Genomic DNA, 12,662 nt, shown 5'->3' on the forward strand with positions numbered 1-12,662 from the left:
TGGTATTCCCTTTTGTGCAAGGGAGACCTTCTCTGGCTGCAGGATGCCAGAGTATCAGGGAGTTGATGCCCTTGGCAACAGCTCTTACCAATGCTGAATAGGAATTGGTGAATAAACACTTCATTTTCCTTACCTCTGGAGATAACTCCTGAAGCTTGCTCTACACCATCTCTCAGTGGTCTTTGACAAGATTAAGCCACAAGTACCATGCATTGGTAACCTGATCATTATTAATGCATTCTGCATTACTATCCTTTCCTTCCCTCTCTTCTCTGCTCCCTTGTCTATTCTTGCTGGAATTACTTTTAAAATAAATTATTTGCCCTCAAATTCCAATTTCTCAAAGTTATCTTTTGGAGAACCTATCCTGGATCAGTAGTATTTTTTGATGAATAGAAGTTCTTAATTTAAATGAATCTAGTTTATCAGTTTTTTCCTTTATAGTTAGTGTTTGCTATGTCATACTTAAGAAGTCTTTTTCTACTCCAATGTCTTGATTGTATCTGTGGGATTTTGATTTATGGAAGTGATTAAATGACAACACAACACAGAGAAGCTAATGCCATTGAAAGAACATTTTATTACTTATAGTTCCCAAAAGAAGAGGACACACTAGAAACTAACAAGGTCTGTCAGGAGACAGAAGGAGCAAGGGAGAAACCATGGGCAAAAGCCTTTATTACTACAGTGCCAAGATGTTGTTAGGGTGGGATGTCCCCCTATTGAGCAGGCAGTGAAACACAGATGTTGCGATTTGTGATTGGATATTTTGTAATATAAGGTTTCCATGCCTGAAAAAGCCAGGCTTCAAGGGAGATATAAACAACTTTGGCTGTTAGTTTGTATGATTAATAGTTGCCAAATCGTCAATTACAAGATCTCTAATAATTAATTAAAACACCCAAGGCCATAAAGATATTCTTCATTATATTCCAGATGTTTTATTGTTTTACCTTTTGTATTTAGATCTACAATCCACCTGGAATTAGTTTTTGTTTGTGAGGTGAGGAAAGGGCCATGTTTCTTCTTTTTCATATTGATTCATAATTGTATTCAATACTAATACTAATTATGGAAAAGACCGTCCTTTCCCCACTGCTTTGCAGTCAACCTTTGATGTAAGTCAAATGCTCATATATGCTTGAGTCTGTTTCTAGACTCTTTATTCTGTTCCATTCTTCTCTCTGTCTTTCCTTGTGCCAATACCACAGTTTCTTAATTACTGTAATTTTATTGGAAGTTGATATATTCAGCACAGTTAGTCCTTCCACCTTTTTCTTCTTCAAGAGTGTGTTGGCTATTTTTGGAAGTATTCTTCATTGGTGAGAGTGATGATAGTTGTCTTCTGTTTGGTAAATTTTATTTATTTTTAACCTTCCAGCTAATTTCAAAAATCCACCTAAGAGAACAAGAGATAACCCTTTTAGGGGCTAACAACATTCGTTACGACTTTACTTCTAAACTGATCCATATGATCCTAGAACAGTCCAGGTATTGTGCAGTGAGGATATAGATCAGGTCACCTCAAAAAGAAATAGCCCCATATCAAGTACATTATGTCATAATTGTAATTTCCTAAAAACCCACTCCTTCTGTCTATTCATAAATTACTCCATGCACAAGAACATTCCTCATTTCACCAGGTTCAGTACCATTGTGCAACTCTAGAGAGAGTGTTATTTATTTATATAAAGTTTATTTAGAAGATTTAGAATGTTGATGTTGCTTTATTTTGAAAACCGTAATTAATTTGGACTACTGGAATTGTGAAAATTACTTTACTGGCACAGACAGGAACCTATGAGAGAAATTGATGTTGTTCTCTAACTGTCCAGGAGATTTGGATTCAGCCACAGAGATGTGGATATCATGTATCCACAAATATCTTTTGTGCCTTTTTCAGTTAATTTTAGTCTCTTGATGCTGCTCAGGATTAAACTGTATCTCCTTTTGCTATTGCAGTTTAAATTGGACCCAAGGGACTGAAATAGAAATGAAAGTTGAATACAATGAGGTGAACTCAACTCATTATCAGACTTTCAGGAGACTAGTGCACTAGGTGTATTATGGTGGGTCAGTAATTGCTAATCATTCTCTAGGCTGGCATGCTGGCTAGACTGATATATAAAAATATATGGAATATGGTAAGAGTAGAATGTTCAAGAGGAAAACCCATTCTTGTATTAATTACTTATAATGTCCACATTTGGATTTTTATCTGAACAGGTCAATGCAGCTGAATCAAAGATAACAAATTTAATATACCTAAAACATACCTTGGAACTTGTGGATTCTTTAAAGGTAATTTATACGTGTGGGTATCATACAAAACATGTCCAGCATCATTTTTTAAAGTTTTTGTTTACAAAAAATTTTGAATTTAGAGAAAGTTTCAAGAAGAACATAATGAATTCCCTATATTTTTTCTCTTTATATATACAGCACACATGTACACATTATTATCCTTATTATTTTTTCTGAACCACTTGAGAATAAGTTGCAGTACCTACATACTAAAGTGCATATTTCCTAAGAACAAGGATATTCTTTTATATATTAATAACCACAATATTATCAAATTCAGGATATTTAATGTTGATACAATACTATTATATAGTATATATCCAATTTTCCTAATAATGTTCTTAGTAGCATTTTATTTTCTGATACAAGGTCCAATCCAGGACCATGTATTGTATTTAATGTCATGTTTCTTTAAACTCCTTAAACTAGAAAAATTTCTAAGCCTTTTGATTTTGACAGTTTGAAATGTGAGGGTCAGTTGTCTTATAGGATGTTCCTCAGTTTGTGTGATTGTGTCCTCATGATTAAATTCATCTTATTAAAAAAATTCATCTTACACATATTTAGCAGTAACACTGTATGAGCAATGTTGTAGCCTTCCTAGTACGTCAGCTCAGGAGGCACATGATATCATTTCCCTATTCTTGATGATCTTAACTTTGATCAGTTTCTTCACTATAAAGCTATCATATTTTCTTTTGTAATTAATAAGTAAGTAATCTATGGATACTTAGAGAATGTGTAAGCAACCTTGTTCCTTATCAAATTTTCACCCATTGATTTTAGAATTTATTGATGACTCTTCCCTGAAGTAATTTTTACTCTGATAGTTACAAAATGGTGATTTTCTCATCAATTTTTAAGTACTACACTGTGCAAAGCATTTCTTACTAAATTGATAAAAAGAAATAACTTTTTAAAAAGAAAAAATAATGAAACATATGAAAGAATCTCGTTATAGTGATCATTCTAATAAATATAATGAGAATAATTTGAAAAAATATTTCAAAAATGTTATCACGTTTCTTATAATGAAAGAGGTGGAATAAATCAACCAGAAAAATATCGATAGATTTGATGAAACACAAATTTTAAACTTTGGTATGTCAAAAGCAAAGTAAAAGGCAAAGAAAGGAAAAATTTATAACAAATGACAGACAAAATTCTAATTTCTTTCATCATAAACCTCATACAGTTTCATAAGAAAATACAAGAATGTCAATGGAAATATGGAAAATGACTCAAAAATGGAAATCAAAGTGACTAATAAATTGTACCAAAAATGTTAACCTCATTATTAATCAAAGAAATGCAAATTAAAACCATATTTTTTATCTATCAAAAGCAGAGATTTTTATTTTTCTTAATACATGTAACTCTCTGCTAATTAGAAATGAGTGCAACAAGCAACTTCTTAAACAGGTGGTAGGGATATGAATTGTACACAGTTTACAGGGAATATTCACAAAATATATCTTTCGATCCTATAGTACTATTTCTAGATATTTGTCTGAAAAAGCTTTCCAGAAATGTTGACCAAGATTTATGTCCAATGATGGTCATTACACCATTATTTATATCGGTGAGAAATTATAAGTAGTGTGGAACTCCAATAATTAGGGGAAGAGAGTATTTGCTTTCCACAGGGTGAAATATTATGAATTATTAAAAATTTTGGGCACAAAAAGATTCCCACACTTATGATGTAGTACAGGTTTAGCATCCCTAATCTGAAAATCCAAAATCCTCCCAAATCTGAAACTTTTTGAGTGCCAGAATGACATCAGGACACCACAAGTGGAAAATTCCACACCTGACCTCATGTGATGGTTTGCAGTCAAAATGCAGGCACCTCCACACACAGTTTATTCAGAAAAAAAGGTCCTCCCAGCTATCTTCAGCTGTGTTGTATCTTTTCTGCATACACCCAGCTTCTTTAATACAAACACACCCACAAAAGGTAATAAAATGGCATTTGTGCTGGCCAGACCCACCAATGGCAGGTTTTCCACAGTGCCCCCAAATGGAGCCAAGACCTACATGCATTACTCACTGTGTTTTTTGCTTAGTCTTTGCTGTGGGGTGTAGAGATATTCTTGAAAATGTCAAAAATGCCTGCAAGATACCCCTATAGGTAACAGTGATAACAGAAGAAGGAAGCATTTATGTTTATCTATAACACAGGAAGTCAAGCTATTAGAGAAACTGGACAGTGGTGTAAGAATGAAACATTTTACAGAATAGTATGGTGTTGGAATGACCAGGATAAACTATTAGAGTTCTATCTTGAAAGCGATAAAAAGAAGTTAATGAAAAACAACAAAACACTGGATAAAGCTAAAAATGAAGATCTTGATTGTCTTGAAAGAATGGATCTGTCAGCATCACAATGAACACATGCCACTTAACGGTACTCAAGAAACAAGCAAAGATCTATTGCAGTGAACTGAAAATTGAAGGGAACTGTTACTATTCAACATGCTGGTTGCAGAAAATTAAGAAAAGACACAGAATTAAATTTTTAAAGATCTGTGGTGATAATGCAGCTGCTGATCTACATTATCTGCATTGGAGATATTCATTGACGAGTTTGCCAGGATCATCATTGATGAAAATCTGATGCCAGAATAAGTCTGTAATGCTGTATGTGTATAAGGTATATTTGAAACATAAATGAGTTTCATGTTTAGACTTGGGTTCTATCCCCAAAATATCTCATTATGTATATGCAGATATTCCAAAATCTTAAAAAATCCAGAATCTGAAACACTTCTGATCTCTAGAATTTTGGATAAGGGGTACTCACCTGTATTAAATGGGGAGTGGGAATGGGCAAGAAACATACAGTGATATAAATTTTTTAATTTCAGATAGTGACAGTAAATGTAGCATGACATTTATTCACCTTTGGAAGAGTAGTAGAATTATGAGTGACTTATTTTTTTTCTTTATGCTTCTATTAATTTTCTAGTTTTTATCAGTATGTGCATATTATTTTCTATTCAAAAGCAAAAAATTCATGCCATTGCCTCATATCATTTTAAAATACACGGTAAAGATCAGGTTAACTATGTTTTCTTCTCTTTTCTGTTTATTCTGTTGGTGACCACTTATAGTTTTCATTAAGCAAAATAAAATTCCTACTTTTGCCATATAAGAATGGAGAAATTGCTCTATTTATGAATATACAAAGCACTTTTTTTGGTTTAATGTATATCTAACCCAAATTCTGGAATTATATGTAGAATACTCTAAATGTACAACAGTAATTGTTTAATACTTACCTCCAAAAGTAGTTGGATGTTAACAATTAGCTGAGAGACAAGAAAAATAAAGGTCAAAATGATGAAACAGTGGATGGCACTTACTAGTCATTTGTTTTTTATCTGGAAAATGGAACAGATACCATCTGTCCTCACTTAATATACCTAAAATATTTTTTATGAGTATATAAATGAGAAAATGAAGCAAGAAAGCATTTGGTAAAATATTAAACATATATAAAGTGCTATGTTTGAATGATGTCATAATTTATTAACCTTAACTCTTTTTTGTTTTATTCTTTCATAGATTGCTCTGAAGAACTGTAACACACCTCTATTAAGAGCTTACTATGGTTCCTTGGAAGATAAGAGGTCTTTGTCACACAACTTAATAAAATATCAGATTATTCTTTTCTTCCTGATTATAACTGATTTTAAAGACTCTAATGGTATTCTGTAGAACAATTACCTGAGTTTTGATTGATAGACTCTTTAAACTATTCATCAAAATTCTAATTATACATTCTATCTTACAAGTACAACAAATAGGGCAACAACACATTGATTATCTGTGTTAATGGGCAATTAGAATAACATGAAAAATTGAAATACATGCACAATTTTAATATTTCTCCTTTTAAGCATTCTCCATGGAAAGACTTACAAAAAATAAAAATATATTTCTTTCATTTGTTCAATCATGAAGTGTCTAATGTAACCAAAAATAGTAGATATGAATATTGAATAAGATCTATATACAGTTCAATTTTAATATTCTTAAATTATTAGCAATGGCACCTTGGTTCTGAACTGAAAAGATTTGTGATATTTAAGAACTGTTATTTTATTGATTGAAGATTTGTACCCCGTGTGAGGTCACAAATTGAAGTTAATAATAAAGCCAGCTTAACTATAAATAAAATACAGAACAGAATAAAGGAAAGGTTAGGAAAATAGGTGTTACCAGATTTCTGGTTTGTATAATCACTCCACTTGATCACTGATATTTGTGAGGTTCCTATTATACCGTCTTACAGTATGTATTTAGTCTCCCTCGCCTCTACTGAGGGCAGGGACCATATGTAATCCTTCTTTGAATCCCTGTACCTAGAACAGTGCTTGATACATGGTGTCAGTAAATATTTACTGAGTAAATAAGAATGAAGCCAGAAATTTTATAACAGTTCTTTAGAGATATATTTTGTACTCACAGGCACAGTCAGTATGTATAATTTGGAAGCTCTATTTATTAGCAGATATAGAATTCTTTTTGGGGGCCTCATGCTGTTTTAGACTAGTCCTAACTAATGAAATAGTCTAAAATTGACATAGTCGTATCTCTAACTCACGTAAATTTAAGTGTTTATTGCTTAATTATTTATTTCAACATAACTTTGAACAAAAATTTGCTCTCATTAACTGTGATTCAAATTATAAATTAAAATAACTGACTTAATGCCTATAATGTTCTTTTTCTGTCTTAATGTTAGGTTTGGAATCATACTTGAAAAGATTAAAACAGTAATTAATGATGATGCAAGATATATGAAAGGTTGCCTAAATATGAGGACTCAGAAGTGCTATGCAGTGAGGTCTAACATAAATGAATTTCTTGACATAGCTAGAAGAACATATACAGAGATTGTAGATGACATAGCAGGTAATTTATTTATTTTATTACACTTTTCTGGCTTTTAGGAATAAAACAAATGTTTTAGGACATGCTATGTTTTTTTTTGCTGCTGAAGACTAGTCATGCATATTTTTAATTTAATTTTTGTTACCAAAACATAAGGGTAACACATATTGCCATTTAAGGAAATTTTTTTCTTATTTAAAAAAAAATAAAGATGTCGGCCAGGCGTGGTGGCTCACACTTGTAATCCTAGCACTCTGGGAGGCTGAGGCGGGTTGCTCGAGGTCAGGAGTTCGAGACCAGCCTGAGCAAGAGCGAGACCCCGTCTCTACTAAAAAATAGAAAGAAATTAACCAGACAACTAAAAATATATAGAAAAAATTAGCCAGGTGTGATGGTGCATGCCTGTAGTCCCAGCTACTCGGGAGGCTGAGGCAGGAGGATTGCTTGAGCCCAGGAGTTTGAGGTTGCTGTGAGCTAGGCTGATGCCATGGCACTCTAGCCCAGACAACAGAGTGAGACTCTGTCTCAAAAAAAAAAAATAAAAATAAAAAATAAAAGATGTCAAAATGTTGCAATGTGTCTCTTCTGCCCTGCAAACTTAAATATAGACTTACCTTTATAAAACATTGTGTATAACTCTATGAAAAATGTAGGCTGTCAATACTAGAAGGTTCCAGTGGCAGGAGAGATATCATTTTTATCTAAAAGAGGTGGCATTTGAGCCAGTCCAGTAATTCTTTTAACAAATATTTATTGAGCTCCTACTACATGTTGACAGTGTTCTATATACTGGGAATACATAATAAGCAAGACAAAATCCCTCATGGAGCTTATATAAAATAGGGGAGGCAGACAATAAAGCAACAGACATACACATACATATATGTGTGTGTATGTATATGTACATCAATATTGATTATATCGATCTATATTCATATAATTTCACATGGATATAAAATATGCGAAAAAAAACCCGGTAGGTTAGAGGGCACAGAGAGTGACTGGGGAGGAGGGACAGAGGGTGAGAAGGTTTTTAGTAGATGGATTAGCCTAGAGAGGAATTCTACCTGCTGGCAGTGGTACAAGCAGAAGCAGAGGGGCACAGGGAAACCTTGAGGAATGAGTGAACAAATCTGTTAGCATGGAATAGGACATTCTCTCTTACAGAACTAATAAGAGATAAGATCAGAAATGTAGACTGGGGACCAGAATTTAGTATCTGAAGGCAAAGAATTTGGATTTTTTTTCCCAAGGAGAATGAAGAGACACTGAGATGTTTTTGTTCTGTGGGTTGAAATGGATCAAGAAAATATATTGAATGAATTTGAGTGGAGAAATGGAGACAGGGAGACCAGTTTAAATTATTACAAGTTAATAAAGCATTATTTAGGGCGATAGCAATATATATGAGAGGAGAAGAATGCAATAGTTGAAGGAAAAATTGATAGGAGTTACTAATTAAGTAGATATGGCCACAGTAAACAGAAATGTAGCCATTAGTGCTAATTGAGATTTCTAGCCTAAGAATGGTGGTACCATTGAGAAAAGCAGGAAAATCAGAAAGACGAACTGCTTTGAATAATAAATATGTTAGTTTTTTTAAAGTAATGTTCAAAGTATTAATGATTATCAAGTTAGAAATATAAATTTAGAATTCTGAAGTGAGCATGAAATTGATAGGGAGATTTGGAATTTTTCAGGAATTTTATTTGATGAATCATCTATTTACTTTTTGGAATATTTTATATTGCAAAATGTTTTATAGATGAAATTTCTAATTGGGAATTAATGATTACTATAATTCATATGATTATTCTCTTCTTTTTAAAAAAAAAGTGGAATAAATGATAAGAAGTGAAATGAATATGTTAAAAACCCTAGTATTCCTAACACATATATTACAAAATAGTCTTTGTTCTATCTTTTTTTTTTTTTTTTTTTTTTTTTGAGACAGAGTCTCACTTTATTGCCCAGGCTAGAGTGAGTGCCATGGCGTCAGCCTAGCTCACAGCAACCTCAAACTCCTGAGGCCAAGGGATCCTCCTGTCTCAGCCTCCCGAGTAGTTGGGACTACAGGCATGCACCACCATGCCCGGCTAATTTTTTCTATATATATTTTTAGCTGTCCATATAATTTCTTTCTATTTTTAGTAGAGATGGGGTCTCGCTCTTGCTCAGGCTGGTCTCGAACTCCTGAGCTCAAACAATCCGCCCACCTCGGCCTCCCAGAGTGCTAGGATTACAGGCGTGAGCCACCGCGCCCGGCCTTGTTCTATCTTTTTAATTTAAATTTTTTGCCATTTCTTTTTCTTTAAAAAATACTTATCATAATGAGTACTTTTGTATTGTTTTTGGTTTTTATTTTTTTAAAAAGAATACTTAACCACATCTTTTGGACATTAAAAGTCATTAGCATTTGAAATAGTTACAAGACATTCCTACTTATGTATAAAATAACAAAAAATTATATGATTCTTTAAACGGAAAAAGTAATTTTCTCATTAAAATTTCTTCATTTTGTTTTTTGTTTTTCTGATCACTAGGAATGATATCACAGCTTGGAGAAAAATATAATCTTCCTTTAAGAACAAGTTTTAGTTCTGCGCGAGGCTTTTTCATCCAGATGACTACAGATTGTATAGCTCTACCCAGTGATCAACTTCCTTCAGAATTTATTAAGGTTTATTCTAGAGTGGTTAGGAAATTATTGTTCCTGATTTTACAGAACTACATTTACATATTTTCAGGCACTCCTTGAGTTTTACATGCCAAATTTCTGAATGTTCTGTATATTGCAGCTTCTCCTACTCCTACTCACCCACCTAACTAATCTAATACTAATCTGAGAGTGATTTAGAATCTCATACTAATCTAAGAGTGATTTAGAAGCTTTTTTGGAGGAATACAAAACTCAGTGTTTCCCACAGTTCTGGGAGCTTGGTGTGAGAATCAAAGGAAAATGAAGAAAATGCAAAAGGTGTTTTTGATAAAAAGGAATTAGGAAAATAGTGCACCACCTCCTATTTTAGGTAGTTCTTAAGGCACATCTATCTATTAAAGGTTTAAAAAGTCCTGATGTAAAATATAGTTAACTTTTTAAAATTGAATATTTCCAAAACTTTGGAACATGGAAATACTTTTTCCTACATACATACTATCTCCTCCACAATATACTCATTTGGGAAAGTCTAACCCACTCTAATCTTTGTTGTCTCTGCTTCCAGGGAGGACTTTTTGATAAAAACAAACCATTTAGCTTTCAGGCATATGTGTGTGTATATGTATCCACATACACACATAGTGTTACCAAGTAATGATGGATGAAGTAAAGAATGGGTTGAAACTCCAACTCAATAATGGGGTTAGAGATTGATTGAGGTTCAGATATAGGACAAATACTGAGGCAGGGGTCAGAGATGGAGTGAGGATCACTGATGTCAATCATGCATGTCACTTGGTAATAAGATGCAGTGTTCTAACATTTCTACAAAGCCATTTTAAGACTTATCAAAGTAGTCATGTCAGATGGACTAGGCAAAAATACCCTGCTTTATTCTTTGAAGCAATCTTCCTTTTATCTTTCACAAACATTACTTAATACTTTCTTTATGATATTGTATCTCAAAATTAAAGTGATTGAGCTAATTACCTATATTTCTCTTATCTAAAATCTGTATGTTTTATTTCACAGGAGTGTGCGTGTATCTTGACATTTGTTTTTTAATTTCCTGGCAGATTTCTAAAGTGAAAAATTCTTATAGCTTTACATCAACAGATTTAATTAAAATGAATGAAAGATGCCAAGAGTCTTTGCGAGAAATCTATCACATGACTTATATGTAAGAGCATTTGAAGTATTTGAATATTAAATTAAACTGGTTTAATTTGAGGAACTATGATAAATTTTATCAATTGGCTTTCTGTCTGATTACAGACCATTGTAGAATTATGAATGTTAGCAAAGAAATTCTATCATTGTGATTAGGATCACTGAGTTTCACAGATGCTTCAGGGCAAATCTAGTTGCAAAGGAATACCGTTATAACCAATATTTGTGTAACACATTCCTCCATGATGTAGAATTTGAATTTGGCATATCATGTGCCCATCTTGGGCTTCAGTTTATTCTTTTCCTGTGGTCCTCAGCTTCTCACACCTTGATATTTCCATGGCAATATCACAATAGTGTCAGTTCTTTTGCTGTTCATTCAACAGTAGCAATACAACTAGAAAGAAGAAATAGAACATTTAGAACATTTATTAGCCTAAAATAATAGAAGAGAAAAGTACTTTCAAAACAATTTTAAGGCATGGACCACGGACATTATGATATATAGTAAGTTTTGGGTATATATTTATCTTTGTAAGGGAAAAACTTTTACACTATATCACAGTATAACTCTGCTACATAAAACTTTATTATTCAGGTACTGTATTTGTGTGTGTGTGTGTGCATGTGTGTGTGTGAGAGAGAGAGAGAAACAAACAGAGAGAGAAAATGGATGAGAGAGAAAATACATAATAGCTTTTGTGTTGAATTTAACATTTGCAAAAATGCAAAATTATTAGCAGATGGAATCTGTCCAAGTATAGTGAGGGCTTTATTTGACCTATATAAAATATTTTTACTAATAAAAAAGTATTTTATTAATATTTAATACAAGCATTTGTTTCAAAAACATGGTGTTAATACATCAGAAGATGTATTCTTTGCCACTAAGTAGCTGTGACCTTGAGCAGAAACTTCAATTTCCTCATCTCTAAAATGAGAAAACTGAACAATAGACTTTATCTGTAGTGTACAACTCAACTGCGAATATTACCTCAGGCAATGACTTTAATATTATTTTAGTATTACACTGTATGTCCCTTTTAAAAAGGCATTATTACATATCTTACCAAACATGTACTTTCAGGATAGTGTGCAAACTGCTTAGTGAGATTTATGAACATATTCATTGCCTACATAAACTGTCTGACACTGTGTCAATGCTGGATATGCTACTGTCATTTGCTCATGCCTGCACTCTTTCTGACTATGGTAAGTTACTTTCTTTGGAATAAACATGTTGCAGACTAAAATTTGTATTCCATTTAAACAATTTTATATAAAAATTATGAATGTTTTAAATTTTTTACTTGAAGTATATTAATAGTCTCTTGCCTATGGTCCTAAACTAAAAGACTAAGACACAAAATCAAAAAAGTGAAATTACCCTTAAAATTTCTTAAAGGTCAAAAAATTATTCACTCACAAATTAGCAAATCAAAAAGAAAAATTGCAGGAAACTTTAAAGGTTTTCCAAACAAAGACTGTAGAGCTGTATCCTTGGTGAAAATGATAATGATCTAAATTTATAAAGTTCAAGTCTGCATATTCATTAGAAGTGGTGTGATGAATACTAATAGAAAAAAATGAATCTCCAAATTGAGCACTTTCATCCACTAGCTCCTTA

The 12,662-nt window shown here is 32.7% G+C and overlaps 1 protein-coding gene across 1 annotated transcript in view; it reads left to right on the plus strand.

The window, feature by feature from the left end:
* The window catches only part of MSH4 (mutS homolog 4), an 86,953-nt gene that overhangs the window by 44,221 nt on the left and 30,070 nt on the right, over positions 1-12,662 (plus strand). The window contains exons 9-14 of the mRNA XM_069478096.1: positions 2,227-2,301; positions 5,875-5,939; positions 7,058-7,227; positions 9,750-9,886; positions 10,942-11,045; positions 12,123-12,247. Coding sequence (XP_069334197.1) covers positions 2,227-2,301; positions 5,875-5,939; positions 7,058-7,227; positions 9,750-9,886; positions 10,942-11,045; positions 12,123-12,247 — 676 coding nt within the window. The remainder of the gene's footprint in view (positions 1-2,226; positions 2,302-5,874; positions 5,940-7,057; positions 7,228-9,749; positions 9,887-10,941; positions 11,046-12,122; positions 12,248-12,662) is intronic.

This window comes from Eulemur rufifrons, chromosome 8 (genome assembly GCF_041146395.1).
Source record: "Eulemur rufifrons isolate Redbay chromosome 8, OSU_ERuf_1, whole genome shotgun sequence".
In the NCBI taxonomy this organism is placed as follows: domain Eukaryota; kingdom Metazoa; phylum Chordata; class Mammalia; order Primates; family Lemuridae; genus Eulemur; species Eulemur rufifrons.